Source organism: Salvelinus sp. IW2-2015, linkage group LG11, assembly GCF_002910315.2.
Source record: "Salvelinus sp. IW2-2015 linkage group LG11, ASM291031v2, whole genome shotgun sequence".
Taxonomy (NCBI): domain Eukaryota; kingdom Metazoa; phylum Chordata; class Actinopteri; order Salmoniformes; family Salmonidae; genus Salvelinus; species Salvelinus sp. IW2-2015.
In genome coordinates this window covers 11,269,388-11,291,823 of record NC_036851.1, presented here as the reverse complement: position 1 = coordinate 11,291,823, position 22,436 = coordinate 11,269,388, and the positions used below count along the sequence as shown (strand labels likewise).

Genomic DNA, 22,436 nt, shown 5'->3' with positions numbered 1-22,436 from the left:
GTTGAACCTTCACCCCAGTCTTCACCAAGCTTTTCTTCAAGGATGTCTCTGTACTTTGCTCTATTCATCTTTCCCTCGATCCTGACTAGTCTCCCAATCTCTGCCGCTGAAAAACCTCCCCACAGCATGATGCTGCCACCACCATGCTTCACCATAGGGATGGTGCCAGGTTTCCTCCAGACGTGATGCTTGCATTCAGTCCAAAGATCATCAGACCAGAGAATGTTGTTTCTCATGGTCTTAGAGTTCTTTAGATGTCTTTTGGTAAACTCCAAGCGGTCTGTCATGTGCTCCTTACTGAGGAGTGGCTTCTGTCTGGCCACTCTACCATAAAGGCCTAATTGGTGGAGTGCTGCAGAGATGGTTGTCCGTCTGGAAGGTCCCATCGGAAAACCTTCTCCCATCAGAGAAACTCTGAAGCTCTGTCAGAGTGACCATCGGGTTCTTGGTCACCTCCCTGACCAAGGCCCTGCTCCCCCGATTGCTCAGTTTGGCCGGGCAGCCAGCTCTATGAAGAGTCTTGGGGTTCCAAACTTCTTCCATTTAAGAATGATGCAGGCCATTGTATTCTTGGGGACCTTCAATGCTGCAGAAATATTGTGCCTTGACACAATCCTGTCTCGAAGCTCTACGGACAATTCCTTCAAGCTCATGGCTTTGGTTTTTTTCTCTGACATGCACTGTCAACTGTGGGACCTTCTATGGATACAGTTTAAGTTGGAAGTTTACATGCACTTAGGTTGGAGTCAATAAAACGTATTTTCAACCACTCCACAAATATTTTGACAAGTCGGTTAGGACATCTACTTTGTGCATGTCATTTTTCCAACAATTGTTTACAGACAGATTATTTCACTTATAATTCACTGTATCACAATTCCACAGGGTCTAAGTTTACTGTGCCTTTAAACAGCTTGGAAAATTCCAGAAATGATGTCATGGCTTTAGAAGCTTCTATAGGCTAATTGACGTCATTTGAGTCAATTGGAGGTGTACCTGTGGATTTATTTCAAGCCTAGTCAAACTCAGTGCCTCTTTGCTTGACATCATGGGAAATCAAAAGAAATCAGCCAAGACCTCAGAAGAAAAATTGTACATCTCCAAGTCTGGTTCATCCTTGGAGCATTTTCCAAACGCCTGAAGTTACCACGTTCATCTGTACAAACAATAGTATGCAAGTATAAACACCATGGACCACGCAGCCATCATACCCCTCAGGAAGGAGACGTGTTCTGTTTCCTAGAGAATGAACGTGCTTTGGTGCGAAAAGTGCAAATCAATCCCAGATAACAGGAAAGGACCTTGTGAAGACGCCGGAGGAAATGGGTACAAAAGTATCTATATCCACAGTAAAACGAGTCCATATATCGACATAACCTGAAAGGCCGCTCAGTGAGGAAGAAGCCACTGCTCCAAAACCACCATAAAAAAGCCAGACTACAGTTTGCAACTGCACATGGGAACAAATTGTACTTTTTGGAAAATGTCCTCTGGTCTGATGAAACAAAATCAAACGGTGGCCATAATGGCCATTGTTATGTTTGGAGGAAAAAGGGGGAGGCTTGCAAGCCGAAGAACACCATCCCAACCGGGAAGCACGGGTGGGAGCATCCTGTTGTGGGGGGTGCTTTGCTGCAGTAAGGACTGGTCACTTCACAAAATAGATGGCATCATGAGAAGGAACATTTTGTGGATATATTGAAGCAACATCTCAAGACATTAGTCAGGAAGCTAAAGCTTAGTCGCAAATGGGTCTCCAAATGGACAATGACCCCAAGCATACTTCCAAAGTTGTGGCAAAATGGCTTAGGACAACAAAATCAAGGTATTGGAGTGGCCTTCACAAAAGCCCGACCTCAATCCATAGAACATTTGTGGGCAGAACTGAAAAAGCGTGTGCGAGCAAGGAGGCCTACAAACCTGACCAGTCTGTCAGAGGAATGGGCCAAAATTCCCCCAACTTATTGTGGGAAGCTTGTGGAAGGCTACCCGAAACGTTTGACCCAAGTTGTAAACTTCTGACCCACTGGGAATGTGATGAAATAAATAAAAGCTGAAATAAATAATTCTCTACTATTATTCTGACATTTCACATTCATGAAATAAAGTGGTAATCCTATCTGACCTAAGACATGTAATTTTACTAGGATTAAATGTCAGGAATTGTGAAAACTGAGTTTAAATGTATTTGGCTAAGGTGTATGTAAACTTCCGACTTCAACTGTAGGTGTGCCTTTCCAAATCATGTCCAATCAATTGAATTTACCACAAGTTGTAGAAACATAAGGTTGATCAATGGAAACAGGATGCACCTGAGCTCAATTTCAAGTCTCATAGCAAAAGGTCTGAATACTTATGTAAATAAGGTATTTCTGTTTAACATTTTTATACATTTGCCAAAGTTTCTAAAAACCGGTTTCTGCTTTGTCATTATGGGGAATTGTGTGTAGATTGATGAGGGTAAAGTCATTTAATCAAATTTAGAATAAGGCTGTAGCGTAACAAAATGTGGAAAAAGTGAAGGGGTCTGAAGACTTTCCGAATGCACTGTAACTGCATATTATGACCCAACCTTTGGTCAAAGCCATTAGTCCTGATTTGTTTGTGGTGTGTGTGTGTTGCGTGCGTGTGTCCCACAGCTATGAAGTCTGACGTAAGCGTCTGAAGTGGAGAAGGCCGACTTGGTGAACCAGATGCAGCAGCTGTACACCACACTGGAGAGCCGGGAGGAGCAGACTCGAGACTTCATACGCACTACGACCAGCACCGTAAGGTACATTACACTCAACTACTACCAGCACCGTAAGACATTACACTCACTAACGACCAGCACCGGAAGGTACAATACACTCAACTACGACCAGCACCGTAAGGTACACATACACTCAATTACAACCAGCAACGTAAGGTACATTAAATCAACTACGACCAGCACCGTAAGGTACAATACACTCAACTACGACCAGCACCGCTAAGGTACAATACACTCAACTACGACCCGCACCGTAAGGTACAATACACTCAACTACGACCAGCACCGTAAGGTACAATACACTCAACTACGACCAGTACCGTAAGGTACATTACACTCAACTACGACCAGCACCGTAAGGTACAATACACTCAACTACGACCAGCACCGTAAGGTACATTACACTCAACTACGACCAGCACCGTAAGGTCATTACACTCAACTACGACCAGCACCGTAAGGTACAATACACTCAACTACGACCAGCACCGTAAGGTACAATACACTCAACACACCAGCACCGTAAGGTACAATACACTCAACTACGACCAGCACCGTAAGGTACAATACACTCAATTACGACCAGCAGCCGTAAGGTACAATACACTCAACTACGACCAGCACCGTAAGGTACAATACACTCAACTACGACCAGCACCGTAAAGTACGTTACACTCAACTACGACCAGCACCGTAAGGTACATTACACTCAACTACGACCAGCACCGTAAGGTACATTACACTCAACTACGACCAGCACCGTAAAGTACGTTACACTCAACTACGACCAGCACCGTAAGGTACAAACACTCAACTACGACCAGCACCGTAAGGTACAATACACCAACTACGACCAGCACCGTAAAGTACATTACACTCAACTACGACCAGCACCGTAAGGTACAATACACTCCAACTACGACCAGCACCGTAAGGTACAATACACTCAACTACAACCAGCAGCGTAAAGTACGTACACTCAACTACGACCAGCACCGTAAGGTACTTACACTCAACTACGACCAGCACCGTAAGGTACAATACACTCAACTACAACCAGCACCGAAAGTACATTAAGCTCAATTACGACCAGCACCGAAAGGTACATTACACTCAATTATGACCAGCACCGTAAGGTACATTACTTTCAATTATGACCAGCACCACCGTAAAGTACGTTACACTCAACTACAACCAGCACAGAAAGGTACATTAAGCTCAATTACGACCAGCACCGTAAGGTACATTACACTCAACTACAGCCAACACCGTAAAGTACGTTACACTCAATTACAACCAGCACCGTAAGGTACATTACACTCAATTACGATCAGCACCGCAAAGTACATTACACTAAATTACGATCAGCACCGTAAAGTACATTACACTCAACTACAACCTGCACCGTAAGGTACATTACACTCAATTATGACCAGCACCGTAAAGTACATTACACTCAACTACGACCAGCACCGTAAGGTACATTACACTGAACTACAACCAGCAGCGTAAAGTACGTTACACTCAACTACAACCAGCACCGTAAGGTACATTACACTCAATTATGACCAGCACCGAAAGGTACATTACAATCACTATACATACAGTAGCCAGATACACTCCAAGTATTTTGACTTAATATAACTGGGATTCATTGAGCAGTCAAATGCTCACACACTGGTTTACGGCAGTACTACAGTGTATGCTCTGAAGATTGACAGTGTCTGTGTGCTCTACTGTAGGAGAGTGAGGATGCTGTGAAGGCCCTGGCTAAGGAGAAGGACCTGCTGGAGAGGGAGAAATGGGATCTGAGGAGGCAGACCAAAGAAGCTACAGAGCAGGCCTGCATCCTGCGTTCTCACATGGACATGAAGGAGAACCGCATCAAAGAGCTCGAGGCTGAGCTCACAATGGTGAGACACACACACACGTACACTCACACACAGACACACACACGCAATGTGACACGCACACGCTGATATGCACTGACACACACATGCTGTGTTTTGCTCTGTAACGGAATTCATGCATTTTCTGCCTGGCTGCGGAGCTCCTTATAGAGCTTGTTGTCTGTCTGTCTGACTGAGAGATGGCCTCATTATTCACTCCATGTCCTTAATTCCTCTCCGCGGCCAGTCAACAGCCAGCCCACCTCCTCTGTAGGGCTACCCTAGCTCCTCACTACCCTCAGCAGCAGCTGATAAGATTTACCAAAGCTAAAAGACTATATCTCTGTCACTGTCAAGTGCTCACAGACAGAGAATTATGCTAACGTTTATGGAGTGATCTGTCCCATCTAATCCCACACACATTTCAACACATTGTGCTATGCCAAACATAAAGCGTAAACGCATATTTCAAATCAAATCAAATTGCATTGGTCGCATACACGTATTTAGCAGATGTTATTGCGGGTGTAGGGAAATGCTTCTGTTAGCATATTTTAACACGTGTGTGTGTGTGTGTACCACTATATCTTACCAGCCTGTGTGTGTATTTATGCCAGGCGAAACAGTCCCTGGCCACGTTGACTAAGGATGTGCCGAAGCGCCACTCCCTGGCCATGCCCTCAGAGCCGGTGGTGAACGGCAGTCAGGAGTGGGCGATGCAGGGAGACCTGCCCCTCACCGCTGCCATCCGCCAGAGCCAACAGACCCTCTACCATGGACACACTGTGGACCGCCAGGGTAGGCTCACCTGTCTGTCTCTCTCTCTCTCTCACACACACACAAACAGCACAACCATTACTGTATTGAGGAGTCAGTGTGTCTAATGTGTGTGTGTGTGTGTGTGTCTCCTCTCTAGCGGTGGTCAGGGTCAGTCCCTGTCACTCCCGCCAGCCCTCCATCATCTCGGACGCGTCGGCGGCTGATGGGGATCGGTCGTCCACCCCAAGCGACATCAACTCCCCCCGCCACCGGACCCACTCCCTCTGCAATGTAAGAGCTGCCTGGCCTCCCCGACCAAGTAATCACACCTCCACAATTCTCTATAAGTACCTTTCTGTACTCCTCTGTGTTCTGTTCTGTCTGTCTTTCTTTTCTCTGCCTGCTCTTTCCCTTGATTTAGTTTATTTAGTTTTCCCTTGATTTAGTTTAGTTTAAGTATTAGTTTACTGTAGTTCTGGGATTTCATCTGCAAGTTGTTTGTGAGAGAATCTCCCGGTTCATTTACTAACCTGAATGTCTGTGTGTTCTCTGCCCTCTCTCTTTCTCTCTTTCCTACTCCCCTCTGCCCTCTCTCTTTCTCTCTTTCCTACTCCCCTCTGCCCCCTCTTTCTCTCTTCCTGCCCTCCCTCTCTCTCTTTCCTCCTGCCATCTCCTTCCCCTGGCCTAGTCTATGGAGGACCTGGAGGACCAGAAGCGTAAGACAAAGAAGAAGGAGAAGATGAGTCTGGGCTCCCTGTCCCGGGTGTTTGCTCGGGGAAAGCAGCGCAAGTCAATGGACCCGGGCCTGTTTGATGGTACATCCACCCCTGATTATTACATAGAGGAGGATGCCGACTGGTGATGGTGTATGTGGATTTCTGTGTGGGTCTGGTTGTGTGTATGCAGATGTGTGTGTGTGTGGTGTGCGCGCGCCTCTGTGTGTGTGTGTGTGTGTGGGTGTGTGTGTGTGTGTGTGTGTGTGTGTGTGGTGTGTGTGTGTGTGTGTGTGTTGTGTGTGTGTGTGTGTGTGTGGTGTGGTGTGTGTGTGTGTGTGTGTGCGCGCGCCTCCATGTGTGTCTGTCTGTTGTGTGTGGGGGCTGTATGTGTGGCCTTCATGTGTGTCCTTCTGTTGTGCGGGTGTGTGTGTGTACGGGTGTGTGTGTGTTGCCGCGTGTTCCCAAAAGAAAAACCTGAGAGACAACTGCTGCTCCCAGATAATGTACATTATCCTCAAAAATGTATGTATGTAAATTAAATATATATTTATAGATGTACATGTATGCATATGTATATATGTTTACATGCATATAAATATATAGACGGGATTATTATGTGTTGACATGTTTATGCTGTGTTATCTTTTATTTGTCTTAATATATGTTTCTTTTTTATAACTGGAGACTTGAAGGACAGCTGTGCATATGTAAATAGAAGTAATTCTGCACCTAGTGTTTGTAAATGTATTTTGTCTGATAACGATTTTATTTTAGAGTTGCTTTAATCATATTTTTGGACTTTTTTTATTTAGAATTCTCCCATCCCAGTCTTATTTGGCCCATTCCTGACATTCTCATGAAAGTATGAATGAGGAATACCCTCCACATTGTAACTGGAGACTAAACATACCAGCACAACCCTGCTCCGTACCGAAGGATACTGGACCACTGGTATCATTTAGTAATAAAAAAACATTGAAGTGCATGGAACAACCATGTTTCTGACCGTGAAACTGAAACTAAATATTAATAATATGACAATCATAAGGACATTTGATATTGTAGTTCACAGTGGACCAGTTAGTCCGCTGTTTCAGAATCGTCCCACTATACAGCAACAGTAAGGACTTTGAGCTACCTTTTGTTGTGCCACTGTAGAACAAGAGAACCTACTACAGCTGGGGGGAGAAGGCCTTATTGCTTATTCTGTCATATTGGACAATAGGGGAAGAACAGTACGTTTAAATAGCCCACTGGGCAGCATTGACAAATAGGATAGCATTAGATAGGATGATGCTGTGAGTGCCAGAGTGTGCGATCTGAATAGTGTGTTTGTATAGAGATAGGTTTAGGAGTATGGGAATGCTAGCTAGCTAGATGAATCATATGTGCTTGTTTGTGTAGGCCTCCAGCTCTGTTCTACCCATGCTGAATGTTTCAGACATCATTCGTTAAAGACTTACAGTACCCTGCCCAGCCTGTAGATGTGTTTGATCCATCCATATACATTTCTTAGTCTGAATGCTGAAAACCAAAATAAGGTTCCAAAACAATGGTTTTACAACAGGAAGCAAAAAAACATTTCAACACACAAAATAATTCAATGTTTGTGACTCGTATGCACACACACACACTGTTTGAACGCATTTTAAATTGCCAAAGGTTCAAGTTTGGTCTTTGATCAAACAAAAAAACAGAGTCAGAGTAGATGTGTGTCATTGTTAGCAATGCCTTGTAAGATCGCTTTTGTCCTTATTGAGTTGACAACTATCTAACGTGCCAACGGTAAGCATAGGACTGTGCACTAAAACCCCTGCATGATTATCTGTGCTGCTTTGGTTAGGAATCTATTAGTTAGCAGTGAAAATAACAACCTCAAGCGTTCTCTGTTGTTCGTATTCGCTAACCCCCCGAAACAAAACCCATTCCCATTTTTCATTCTCTTGCATCATTCTGGATGCAATGAAAGTTTTTTTGTTTTGTTTTGCTCTTCAGCATACAACCCCTCATTTCTTACATTTGTGATTATGATAATAATCTGTTTTAATGTTTTGTCATTCAGGAGATGTTGCATAAAAGAGTAAATCTATTAAGTATTTTATTTAAAGAACAATAAGTAACTTCTAGGGAAAAAATGAACATGATAAATGATTGAAATAAAATCTTATTTTAAAATAAAACCAGCAACCAAGTATCCATGTGACGTTTTTCTGTTCCATGTCTATTCTGTTCTTGTGTCCTGGTGCCCCTCTCAACACTTCCTCTCTGGGCCATGTTGGATGGTGACTCCCTCCTTCCCTCACTCCCCAGAAAAGATACCCTCGTCTGTGATTTACCAAGTGTTTGTTTCCACACTGTGGGGATCATTCATAAAACCATGCTGAAGGGAAATGACCTCCTGTGCTACTGAACAATTCATAGAGATTGTACTTCTGTAGGCCTCACTCTCAGCATGTTGACAAGGTTGAAGGAACACTGGCTGAAAACTTGCTAATCATCCTGGATTTTGCAGAGTACTTATTTGTTGGAGGCTTGTTTAAACAGGTTGTAAATTCACAGCAGATGTTAGTTATGAATAATGTGTTGTGTTTCTACTGTGTCTCAATATTTAATAATTGCCCCTAGTGACTAAAAGTCATTCCATCCCCACCCGATCATTCAAACTCAGACATTCAAACTCAAACCATAACCCAATTCACGCAGCATTTGCTGAACAGTAAAACCATAGACTGACTTTAGGAAATGCATACTAATAGTTGTATTTAAAAAGATTTTCCTGTATTTTGTCAATGCTTGAGTCACCTGCTCAGTTGTGGCACCGGTTCTCACTTTGTAATATAAATTGTAGTGTGATGAGCCATTCATTAATGTCCTCATTATGGCATCGAATCAGTACTCTAGACTGTAGAGAGACCTCAATAATACACTGCTGTTGTGATTTACTCTGGCACCATCTTCTGGCTACATAGAGCAGTGGCTGACTGTTCATAATAGTCCTAAAGCAGTTTTTACACTTTCCTGGTCTCTTGTTTGAGACCCTCTGTCAGTCAATCGCTAATACTCCTGTCATGAAAAGGAATGTTTGATGTTAGATGCCGGGGGACATTGTACAGGTCGATGGGAGTCGTCCAACAATCCCACGTGTTTCAGTAGACGGTACATATTGTAGGCATGTCAACATTTTACAGAGGGATGTTAGTAATATCCTAGGTACACAGTGATATATCCTCCCTTTTCTACTGTTCAGTTGGATGAGTCATTTTTGCCTCTCAATTCCTTTGACCCCAAACCCCTCCCCTGTCCTGTACTTCTACTTCCCCTGACCAATCCTGACAGACTCTGACAGCCTCTCCAGCCTATCAACACAACAACCCAGCCTATCAGACGGAGAGGAGCAGCTGGACCGCCTCCAGCAGATGGAGCTCACTCGGAACATGCCCATGTCACTGTGGAAGGCAGGGGCGGTACAAGCCTGGCTGGAGGTTGTCATGGCAATGTCCATGTACCTTCGTGCTTGCTCGGAAAACGTCAAAAGTGGGAAGGTATGGTCTCTACGCTTCAACACGTAACAAGTACACATCCACTTTAAGTCTGATTTCCGGACTTGTTTTTACAAAGCTTGTAATGACGATAACAGCGTTACTAAGAATCCCTCATCTTCCCAGGAAAACCGGGATTTCGGCATGCTTTCCTTCCTCATAGAATCTGCATTAGATCTAGTATTTCCTCGTCCATGCTTGCTTGCATGTTTGTGCTTTAGTCTGCAGTGGAGGTGTAGATTGATGAGAAGAATGCTCTGGGTGGGTGTCCCCTGGCTGCAGGTGCTGCTGGGGCTGACAGACGAGGACCTGGAGCTGGGACTGGGCATCAGTAACCCCATGCACCGCAGGAAGCTACGCCTCGCCATCGAGGACTACAGGGAGGCAGAGGCTGGCCAGGGGTGAGCTGGAACATCCACACACACACACAAACAGGCATGTATGCACACACATTGCTGAGTATGACCGTCTCAAACGTTAGGCTATCAAAGGCTGCTGAAATGGACCATCATTGGGTTGCCAAATCTTGGTTGAGTGACGTCGGGTTGCCCCAGTATTCCCAAGCCTTCCAAAATCAACTGGTGGACGGCCGGGTGCTCAACTCCCTCAGCCGACGAGACCTGGAGAGACTCCTGAACATCACCACCCAGTCCCACCAAACCAGCCTGCTCCTGGCCATCCAGCTCCTGCAATTGCTCAACTTCGACAAAGAGGTCAGACCTGTGTTCATTATCAATACTGTGACATTAGAGTGAACTCTCAGCCTCTCCTCCCGGTGTGTTTGTGGAGTGATTACAGTAGTAACAGTACAGTAGTAACCGTACTGTATTATAACTGTACATTAACAGTTCAGTATGTGTGTGTTGTTGGTGCGCAGGTCCTGGAGGCTCGCCGAGCCCAGAGTGAGCACAAGGACCAGGACCCAGTGGTTTGGACTTGCCACAGAGTTATAAAGTGGATCAGAGACATAGACCTAAAAGTGGGTCCTTTTCCTAGTAGAGAAACATCAGAATGCATCTGGATTCCATTCAGACTGTCTCCGTTTTGGGCCAATAGACTGGTGTATAGATCCTGTTAGGGAAGATTGAGGCAAATATAGCCAAGTTGTTTGTTTGCCATTGTTCTTGTTGGATAACATTATGTCCCTATGTCTCACTGGTCAGGAGTATGCTGACAGTCTTCATGGCAGGGGAGTCCATGGTGCTGTGTTGGCTCTGGACCCCTCATTTGATGCAGATTCCATGGCCAAGGCCCTGGGAATCCCCAGCCACAAACATATGCTTTATCGGCACATGTATGAGGAGATGAAGGCTCTCTCCATCCCTGCCAGGTGATTGGTCTCCCTATATCATTTATGTTTTTAAAGCTCGGCAATAATACTTGGCAATAAGTAGAATGTTTGTTGAATTTACAGCAGTGAAGTTAATTGACTCTTCCCTTCTTCCTACCCCTTGTAGGCAAACTAGTGTGGAGCAGGATTGTGAAGTGCCGGGAATGGGAGACCCACCACAATCCCCTTCTGCTGTTAGCCGCTATAACGAGGAGATAGTGTCTATGAGACGAAGGTCAGGCAAGGTAAGAAGAAGCTACTTTCACAATTTTATTTATGAAGATGTCTCGACAAATGGTGGTTAATCAAAATTAGGCTGGACTGTTCCACTGGGTATGAGTTCTGTTTTGACTTATTCTTCCTCTCATTTTCCCAGAGTCCTCTTCGGTTTAACCCAAAGATCGCCATTGGACGGGGCCTTGGTTACCATGGCAGCTGTGGATCTCTGCCCAGAGAGGCACGGGTGCAGGCTGTGCCCAGGACAAAGGGAAGTCCCATGCACACCTACAAGAGTGTTGAGATCACCAATGTCTGAACTGTGCCCTGTGGGGGGGATACAGGTGGTTGACTCCAGGTGAAAAGCATTCAATATCAACAGAATTGCTCTTTTTTGACAATCCAAATCTTCCTTTTTGGAATTTACCATTTTATTTTCAATTTCAGAAACATTTTACTTATTGTTCCACAGTAAATGTCAATATATCAGTGGACTTAATGCCTTATGTTTGAATAGGACATTATGGTAATAATGTGTTGCTGCATATCAAAAGTCCATGGAGGGTGAAAGTGGTCTGTTCCTGTTGCCATGCCAGGAGGATGATCATTCACTTTGGTCAGGATCTCTGGAGGGAAGAAGTACGCCTGATGTCCCGGTCCTTTGACGACCATGCCCTGTTTCATGTATCTCACTGCCTGGCCTGGCCGGCCTCCTCCCTGTGCAGGAAAGTGATTTTGGCCCGGCCTGCCTGGGTTTCCTGGCTCAAATCAGTTGCAGATGTCCACTACTTGGAACTTGGAACCCATATCTTCGGAACCCGCCATTCCCTGGGTTCCATGTACGTTTATAATTACATTCCATATTGTGAGAGATAACTGGCCTTGAGTTAAGACAACAGCCATCAGGAGAATAAGGTGGGGGGGGAGTCTGGAAAATTCCAAATGCTATAGCAGAGCTTGCAATTTGTTCAAATAGCTCAAATATGGCCAAGAGGCACAGACTACAGTTTGTTGTGTTTGTCAGAAATATAATACAATTCCATGTAAACATGCTGGAAAAATTCCTAGAAACTACAGAGGCCACACAGCTTTTCATATTGTTGAATTAAACTATTTTGTTTGTTATTTGCAAAGGAGTCTTTAATTTCATTGTAAATATGGGAAAATATTACATTCTAATATTCAATTCAATATAAGGTCAAGATTTTGCTGTCTCTCAGTGATTACAATATTGTAAATATTTGTACAGTTTGCATTACGGATAATGAAGGTCTAATGCTATGGTGTAGAATGTTTACGTAGGCCAGGATGTCAAGGGAAATCTTATTTGTTTTACCATCATTAACTCAGAGTGCACGAGTATACAGTACAACAGTAGAGCAGTGTATTTCACCAGAGCATTCCACAACCATATCACACATTCAAACAGCTGGAGGGGGCATAGAACCAGAAGAAAACAGGTATATCAGCTATGGCGATCTCCTACAAAAACCAACCCCAGCACCGTGGTGAACATAGTCAGTCAGATAGACATACAAAGTGGGAACATTAGGCTTGTTCAAACTAGTCAAATGTGGTTTGAATATCAAAGGCTTATGCGTTACAGAAAACACACACTAAATTGTGTGTGTTCTGGCGTAAAACAATCTACTTTCACTCAAGCATATCACATACATATAGTCAGACTACTAACAACAGAAAAGAGGGGCAATTTCCATGAAATGAGAAAGAGGTCAGAGTTTATATTGTACGTTTTCAAATAGGTGTTTATGAAGTAATTATGTACTGTACATGTGCCACTGCTGAAAAAATATGTTTGAAACTGCTGTACATGAACTACAATACATTACTTGTGTTTTGTGTAGGCCTACTCAATAATAAAGATGTAAATGCTATCAGAAATGCACGTTATTGCAGTTTATTATGAGCACTTAAGAAAATCGAGAAGGGTCTAATTGCATTCGTTTCGTTTTCATTTGGATTTAGTCTGCTCAGACACTTTTCAGACAGGCCTATTTAGGCGAACACAATTGTCAATCCACGTTTATTTGAGTTTATGGGGAAAAGCCATCATAAACGCTCTTTATGAACGTACGTCTATGTGCGGTATGGTCGCGTTCACACGTGCGGCATAATAGCAAGGAGGCAGCAAAGGGTTAATTAACTTAACACTTTACAACCGGGGGAGGTTTCACTGTGGTTGGAAATTTGATAAAGTTCCTGTTTAACATATTCCTTGAATTCTATAGCGACTATCATCGGAGGAAATACACACGTTAGTTAATACAGTTTTCAGGATTACATTATGCATATTGGGGTAGCAATATCGTCATCTTGAAAACACCTGCGATATATCAGGTATTCGATTTGGAGGGAAGTCGTTGGTCGTTGAGCGTTCACAACTGGAACAGGTAAGATCGTCTCAAATTGCAATTCACCTTGACATTTGGAGCAGTGTTCTTCAGACTAACGTTATTATAAGTACGTAAAGTATTAGTGTTATCTGATAACACTAAATAGAAGTGTGACTCTAATGACCAGATGTCAAGGTGACATAATGCCACGGAGTTGGTAACATGATTTTAGTTCCTCCTTTTAAGTTCCTGACTGCCCACTTCAGTAGAGGTGCGTGGGTAAAATAACTGGGGAAGCCAGGCCAGAAAAAAGGGCATACTGTATGTGTTGTGATTATTGCGTTGTTTGATCTATAACTGTTAGTTCATATGCCTTGCCACAGTGATATATAGGCCTAAGGCCCAGACAATAAGAAGACAGTGGCAGAATAAATTCAACCACACCTTTGTTTCTTCACAAAACCGGACAGCAACCTCTGTCCAGTGAAGTTCACAAAGCATATTGCATTACAGAAAGTAAATCAAATCAAACTTTATTTGTCACATGCTCCGAAATACAACAGGTGTAGACCTTACCGTGAAATGCTTACTTACAAGCCCTTAACCAACAGTGTAGTTCAAGAAGAGTTACCAAATTAACTAAAGTAAAGAATAATAAAAAGTAACACAATAACATAACAATAACGAGGCTATATACAGGGGGTAGTGAGTCAGTGTGCAGGGTACAGGTTAGAGGTCATTTGTACATGTAGGTAGGGATAAAGTGACTATGCATAGATAATAAACAGCGAGTAGCAGCAGTGTACAAATGGGGGTGAGGGGGGTGAGGTCAATGTAATAGTCCAGTGGCCATTTGATTAATTGTTCAGCAGTCTTATAAGCCATAAGACTGCTGAACAATTAATCAAGTAGAAGCTGTTAAGGAGCCTTTTGGTCCTAGACTTGGCGCTCCGGTACCACTTGCCGTGCGGTAGCAGAGGAAACAGTCTATGACTTGGGTGACTGGAGTCTCTGACAATTTTATGGGCTTTCCTCTGACACTGCCTATTATATTGGTCCTGGATTGCAGGAAGCTTGGCCCCAGTGATGTACTGGGCCGTACACACTACCCTCTGTAGCGCCTTACGGTCGGATGCAGAGCAGTTGCAATACCTAGCGATGATGCAACGGGTCAGGATGCTCTCGATGGTGCAGCTGTAGAACTTTTTGAGGATCTGAGGACCCATGCCAAATCTTTTCAGTCTCCTGGGGGGGAAAGGTTTTGTCGTGCCCTCTTCACAACTGTCTTGGTGTGTTTGGACCATGATAGTTTGTTGGTGATGTGTACACCATGGATCTTGAAACTCTCGACCCGCTACACTACAGCCCTGTTGATGTTAATGGGGGCCTGTTCGGCCAACCTTTTCCTGTAGTCCACGATCATCTCCTTGTCTTGCTCACGTTGAGCGAGAGGTTGTTGTCCCGGCACCACACTGCCAGGTCATTGACCTCATCCCTATAAGCTGTCACATCGTTGTAGGTGATCAGGCCTAACACTGTTGTGTCGTCAGCAAACTTAATGATGGTTCTGGAGTCGTGTTTGGTCACGCAGTCGTGGGTGAACAGGGAGTACAGCAGGGGACTAAGTACACACCCTTGAGGGGCCCCAGTGTTAAGCATCAGTGTGGCAGATGTGTTGTTGCCTACTCTTACCACCTGGGGGCGACCCGTCAGGAAGTTCAGGATCCAGTTGCAGAGGGAGGTGTTTAGTCCCATGGTCCTTAGCTTAGTGATGAGCTTTGTGGGTACTATGGTGTTGAACGCTGAGCTGTAGTCAATGAACAGCATTCTCACATAGGTGTTCCCTTTGTCTAGGTGGGAAAGGGCAGTGTGGAGTGCGATTGAGATTGCGTGATCTGTTGGGGCAGTATGCGAATTGGAGCGGGTCTAGGGTATCCGGGAGGATGTTGTTGATAGCACTTCATGGTTACCGACGTGAGTGCTACGGTAATCATTTAGGCACGTTACCTTTGCTTCCTTGGGCACAGGGACTATGGTGGTCTGCTTGAAAAATGTAGATATTATAGACTCAGTCAGGGAGAGGTTGAAAATGTCAGTGAAGACTACCGAGAGCGTTATCACACAGTCATTCAGAACAGCTGGTGCTCTCGTGCATGCTTCAGTATTGCTTGCCTCGAAGCAAGCATAAAAGGCATTTAGCTCGTCTGGTAGGCTCACGTCACTGGGCAGCTTGCATCTGGGTTTCCCTTTGTAGTCCGTAATAGTTTTCAAGCCCTGCCACATCCAACAAGCGTCAGAGCCGGTGTAGTAGGATTCAGTCTTAATCCTGTATTGACGCTTTGCTTGTTTGATGGTTCGTCTGAGGGCATAGCGGGATTTCTTATAAGTGCCCGGATTAGTTTCCCGCTCCACAGTATAGTATATAATTGTTACCCAGAAATTATTTTATATTGAGATAAAAACGTCTGCATTGGACCTTTAATTAATCCACACATAAACTGCGTGTACAAAACATTGGGCACACCGGCTCTTTCCATGACATAGACTGACCAGGAGAATCCAGGTGAAAGCTATGATCCTTATTAATTTCACTTGTTAAATCCAGTTCAATCAGTGTAGATGAAGGGGAGGAGACGGGTTAAAGAAGTATTTTTTTAGCCTTGAGACAATTCAGACATGGATTGTAAATGTATGCCATTCAGAGGGTGAATGGACAATATACAAATGTAAGTGCCTTTGAACGGGATATGGTAGTAGGTGCCAGGCGCACCAGTTTGAGTGTGTCAAGAACTGCAACGCTACTGGGTTTTTGACGCTCAACAGTTTCCCGTGAGTATCAAGAATGGTCCACCACCCAAAGGACACCCAGCCAACTTCACACAACTGTGGGAAGCATTGGAGTCAACATGGGCCAGCATCCATGTGGAATGCTTTCGACACCTTGTAGAGTCCATGCCCAAACGTATTGAGGCTGTTCTGAGGGCAAAAGGGGGTGCATCTCAATATTAGGAAGGTCAGTGTACATCTATGCTGTTAAGGTCATGTCACTTTTCCCAGAGAAGTCTATTTACATTCCTGTTTCGCGTTGTGTTATTAGCTGTGGGACCTGTCTCTGCTCACGTTCTGGCTCACTAAGGGACAGGCGATTAAAATGTCAAGCTTCAGGTGACCTTTCTCTCTGGGTCCCCAGTTGGACTGCAGGCCCATCCACAGTTCAGCTCTCTGTCTTTGCAGCCTCGTTCTGTCTTTCAGAGAGGAAAGTCTGTTTCCCATCAGAGCAAATCACCATTGTTTACCATATTGATAGAAGGAAAAATGCTTCTCAATCTCAACCCACAAATGGACACGACTGTCATACTCCGTCAGCTGTTGACTGGCTCAGTTAACTAACCTCAGTGGACACTCTGGACTCTCCACATCAACAATACTTTATTAAATGAACTAGTCTGTGATTGACAGCGCATTATGATAATCTATCCCACCCATCATGGTGTTAAGACGGTTTATATCCATTACTGACATTAGTGGGTTTCCAGACAGTCCATTAGCTCAGCTAATTGGGAAGGTGGTGCTAGAATGGATGGCTCAGAGGCAAGTTCCTAGCTCCACACAGCCCTAGCCATCAGTGGGGTTTAAAATGATTTCTGCCCCGGCCTCAGGTTACACAGCAGTAAAATCTGCCTGTACTCTGCACTATGTGTGTCTCTAAACCCTGTTCCCCAGTTGAACAGCTCAGGTGCCTGTGATCTGCCTCAGCAGCCCAACACAGTGGCTCAGGTTATCAGTGAGGGATGAGGCCTGGATGGACGCGTCTCAGCTGACCTTAATATTTCAACCTGCCACAATCGCCTCATGTTGTCCAGGTTGATGGGTCAATTGTCATACTTCCTACAGTCGTGACGGATTCGTGTTGGATTCATAAAGCTGGACATTATGGTCAGTGGGTTCAGAATATTTGCTGGGAATTAACGGGGTTTCTCATCTGAATACTTGAAGAACCCTATATAGGACCCTAAGCATACAAAAAGAAACACCTGAACAAACACGAAAAAAGTGCCAGTGAATGAATCATTGAGGTATTTTTCGGTTGTATTCTCTTCCCTCAGAGCCTATGTGTGCCATGGCAACAGTTAGTCATGATGGGTGGTGGTTGAACTGCCATTTAGCTACATTAACAAAACCCAATCAGCATCAGTGATTGCTTCTTAAGGACACAGTAATCTAAGGTACTGAAGATTACTCATCTTTAACAGGAAATCTGTTCAAGTTCCCACTATATTCTGCCTCCCCAGCTGTTCCAATCCAACCCCCAAATTAAAACGTTGATGAGACTGCTGACATAAGACTGACCAAAATGAAAGAGAAGCTTACTGTTTGTCCAGCTTCACACATTCACACTGGGGTTTTGTGAGGGGAAATGGGTTATCTACCCCAGGCTCCACACATGTTGCTTTTCACCAGCTCCATCCTCATCTGTCCTCATCAACTGACATCATTAGAGCGAGATAGAGTTTTGTTTATTTCACTTACTTCAGCAATATAAACATACACTGAACAAAAATATAAACGCAACAGGGAACAATTTCTAAGATTTTATAAGTAAATCAGTCAATTTAAATAAATTCATTAGGCTCTAATCTATGGATTTCACATGACTGGGAATATAGATATGCATATGTTAATCACAGATACCTTAAAAAAAGGTTGGGGTGTGGATCAGAAAACCAGTCAGTATATGGTGTAACCACCTTTTGCCTCATGCAGCGCATAGAGTTGATCAGGCTGTTGATTGTGGCCTGTGGAATGTTGTCCCACTCCTCCTCAATGATGTGCGAAGTTGCTGGATATTGGCGGGAACTGGAACACGCTGTCGTACACGTCGATCCAGAGCATCGCAAACATGCTCAATGGGTGACATGTCTGGTGAGTATGCAGGCCATAGAATAACTGGGAAATTTTCAGCTTCCAGGAATTGTGTACAGATCCCTGCGATATGGAGCTGTGCATTGTCATGTTGAAACATGAGTTGACAAGGCGGAACATAAGGCGGAGGATGAATGGGACGACAATGGGCCTCAGGATCTCGTGTATCTCTGTGCATTCCAATTGCCATTTATAAAATGCAGTGGTGTTCGTTGTCCGTAGCTTATGCCTGCCCATACCATAACCCCACCGCCACAATGGCGCACTCTGTTCACAATGTTGACATCAGCAAACCGCTCGCCCACATGACACCATGAACACTGTCTTCCATCTGCCCGATACAGTTGAACCTGGGATTCATCCGTGAAGAGCACACTTCTCCAGCGTGCCAGTGGCCAACGGTTACGACGCCAAACTGCAGTCAGGTCAAGACCCTGGTGAGGACGACGAGCATGCAGAGGAGCTTCCCAGAGACGATTTCTGACAGTTTGGCAAGAAATTCTTCGGTTGTGCTAACCCACAGTTTCATCAGCTGTCTGGGTGGCTGGTCTCAGACGATCCTGCAGATGAAGAAGCCAGATATGGAGGTCCTGGGCTGGCGTGGTTACATGTGGTCTGCAGTTGTGAGGCCATTTGGACATACTGCCAAATTCTCTAAAACGACATTGGAGGCAGCTTATGGTAGAGAAATGTGCATTCTCTTCTCTGGCAACAGCTCTGGTGGACTTTCCTGCAGTCAGCATGCCAATTGCACACTCCCTCAAAACTAGAGACATCTGTGACATTGTGTTGTGTGACAAAACTGCACATTTTAGAGTGGCCTTTTATTGTCCCCAGCACAAGGTGCACCAGTGTAATGATAATCACCAGTGTAATGATCATCATAATCAGTTTCTTGATATGCCACACCTGTCAAGTGGATGGATCTTGGCAAAGGAGAAATGCTCACTAACAGGGATGTCAACAAATGTGTGCAACAAAAATTTAGAGAAATTAGCTTTTTGTGCATATGGTACATTTCTGGGATCTTTTATTTTAGCTCATGAAACATGGGACCAACACTTTAAATGTTGCGTATATATTTTATTTGAATTGAATTGAGAGAGTGAGAAAGCGAGAGAAAGAGATAGCGAGAGAGACAGGAAGAGAGAAAGAGAGAAAGATATAGCGAGAGAAAGAGAGAGAGTGACAATGAGAGAGAGAGACAGTGAGAGAGAGATACAGTGGGGAGAACAAGTATTTGATACACTGTCAATTTTGCAGGTTTTCCTACTTACAAAGCATGTAGAGGTCTGTACTTTTTATCATAGGTACACTTCAACTGTGAGAGATGGAATCTAAAACAAAAATCCAGAAAATCACATTGTATTAACGCCCAGATCCTCAAAATGTTCTACAGCTGCACCATCGAGAGCATCCTGACGGGTGCATCACTGCCTGGTATGGCAACTGCTCGGCATCTGACCGTAATGCGCTACAGAGAGTAGTGCGTACGGCCCAGTAATCACTGGAGCCAAGCTTCCTGCAATCCAGAACCAATATAATAGGCGGTGTCAGAGGAAAGCCCAAAAAATTGTCAGACTCCAGTCACCCAAGTCATAGACTGTTTTCTCTGCTACCGCACGGCAAGCGGTACCGGAGCGCCAAGTCTAGGACCAAAAGGCTCCTTAACAGCTTCTACCCCCAAGCCATGAGACTGCTGAACAATTAATCAAAATGGCCACCGGACTATTACATTGACCCCCCCCCCCCCCCATTTGTACACTTGCTGCTACTCGCTGGTATTAATCTATGCATAGTCACTTTATCCCTACCTACATGTACAAATGACCTCTAACCTGTACCCTGCACACTGACTCACTACCCCCTGTATATAGCCTCGTTATTGTTATGTTATTGTGTTACTTTTTATTATTCTTTACTTTAGTTAATTTGGTAACTCTTCTTGAACTACACTGTTGGTTAAGGGCTTGTAAGTAAGCATTTCACGGTAAGGTCTACACCTGTTGTATTTCGGAGCATTGTGACAAATAAAGTTTGATTTGATACTTTTCTGTAATGCAATATGCTTTGTGAACTTCACTGGACAGAGGTTGCTGTCCGGTTTTGTGAAGAAACAAAGTGTGGTTGAATTTATTCTGCCACTGTCTTTTATTGTCTGGGCCTTAGGCCTATATATCACTGTGGCAAGGCATATGAAATAAACAGTATAGATCAAACACGCCCAATTCACAACATACAGTATGCCCTTTTTTCTGGCCTGGCTTCCCAGTTATTTTACCCACGCACCTCTACTGAAGTGGGCAGTCAGAACTTAAAAGGAGGAACTAAAATCATGTTACCAATCCGTGGCATTATGTCACCTTGACATCTGGTCATTAGAGTCACACTTCTATTAGTGTTATCAGATAACACTAATACTTTACGTACTTATAATAACGTTAGTCTGAAGAACACTGCTCCAAATGTCAAGGTGAATTGCAATTTGAGACGATCTTACCTGTTCCAGTTGTGAACGCTCAACGACCAACGACTTCCCTCCAAATCGAATACCTGATATATCGCAGGTGTTTTCAAGATGACGATATTGCTACCCCAAATATGCATAATGTAATCCTGAAACTGTATTAACTAACGTGTGTATTTCCTCCGATGATAGTCGCTATAGAATTCAAGGAATATGTTAAACAGGAACTTATATCAAATTTCCAACCACAGTGAAACCTCCCCGGTTGTAAAGTGTTAAGTTAATTAACCCTTTGCTGCCTCCTTGCTATTATGCCGCACGTGTGAACGCGACCATACCGCACATAGACGTACGTTCATAAAGAGCGTTTATGATGGCTTTTCCCCATAAACTCAAATAAACGTGGATTGACAATTGTGTCGCCTAAATAGGCCTGTCTGAAAAGTGTCTGAGCAGACTAAATCCAAATGAAAACGAAACGAATGCAATTAGACCCTTCTCGATTTTCTTAAGTGCTCATAATAAACTGCAATAACGTGCATTTCTGATAGCATTTACATCTTTATTATTGAGTAGGCCTACACAAAACACAAGTAATGTATTGTAGTTCATGTACAGCAGTTTCAAACATATTTTTTCAGCAGTGGCACATGTACAGTACATAATTACTTCATAAACACCTATTTGAAAAACGTACAATATAAACTCTGACCTCTTTCTCATTTCATGGAAATTGCCCCTCTTTTCTGTTGTTAGTAGTCTGACTATATGTATGTGATATGCTTGAGTGAAAGTAGATTGTTTTACGCCAGAACACACACAATTTAGTGTGTGTTTCTGTAACGCTAAGCCTTTGATATTCAAACCACATTTGACTAGTTTGAACAAGCCTAATGTTCCCACTTTGTATGTCTATCTGACTGACTATGTTCACCACGGTGCTGGGGTTGGTTTTTGTAGGAGATCGCCATAGCTGATATACCTGTTTTCTTCTGGTTCTATGCCCCCTCCAGCTGTTTGAATGTGTGATATGGTGTGGAATGCTCTGGTGAAATACACTGCTCTACTGTTGTACTGTATACTCGTGCACTCTGAGTTAATGATGGTAAAACAAATAAGATTTCCTTGACATCCTGGCCTACGTAAACATTCTACACCATAGCATTAGACCTTCATTATTCCGTAATGCAAACTGTACAAATATTTACAATATGTAATCACTGAGAGACAGCAAAATCTTGACCTTATATTGAATTGAATATTAGAATGTAATATTTTCCCATATTTACAAATGAAATTAAAGACTCCTTTGCAAATAACAAACAAAATAGTTTAATTCAACCAATATGAAAAGCTGTGTGGCCTCTGTAGTTTCTAGGAATTTTTCCAGCATGTTTACATGGAATTGTATTATATTTCTGACAAACACAACAAACTGTAGTCTGTGCCTCTTGGCCATATTGAGCTATTTGAACAAATTGCAAGCTCTGC

At 43.7% G+C, this 22,436-nt stretch overlaps 2 protein-coding genes across 2 annotated transcripts in view; both read left to right on the top strand.

Annotated features, from left to right (window-relative positions):
* Nucleotides 1-13,090, top strand: part of LOC111969805 (kazrin-like) — a 156,591-nt gene extending 143,501 nt beyond the window's left edge. The window contains exons 8-18 of the mRNA XM_023996072.2: nt 4,495-4,665; nt 5,259-5,439; nt 5,558-5,691; nt 6,089-6,215; nt 9,453-9,658; nt 9,938-10,056; nt 10,137-10,368; nt 10,533-10,634; nt 10,819-10,985; nt 11,113-11,230; nt 11,362-13,090. Of these exons, the coding sequence (XP_023851840.1) occupies nt 4,495-4,665; nt 5,259-5,439; nt 5,558-5,691; nt 6,089-6,215; nt 9,453-9,658; nt 9,938-10,056; nt 10,137-10,368; nt 10,533-10,634; nt 10,819-10,985; nt 11,113-11,230; nt 11,362-11,520 (1,716 nt within the window). The 3' untranslated portion in view covers nt 11,521-13,090. The remainder of the gene's footprint in view (nt 1-4,494; nt 4,666-5,258; nt 5,440-5,557; nt 5,692-6,088; nt 6,216-9,452; nt 9,659-9,937; nt 10,057-10,136; nt 10,369-10,532; nt 10,635-10,818; nt 10,986-11,112; nt 11,231-11,361) is intronic.
* Nucleotides 13,091-13,396: 306 nt separating this feature from the next.
* LOC111969804 (transmembrane protein 51-like) overlaps nt 13,397-22,436 on the top strand; it is a 23,141-nt gene continuing 14,101 nt past the window's right edge. Inside the window, exon 1 of the mRNA XM_023996071.3 lies at nt 13,397-13,612. The gene's annotated coding sequence lies outside the window, so the exon portion shown is untranslated. The remainder of the gene's footprint in view (nt 13,613-22,436) is intronic.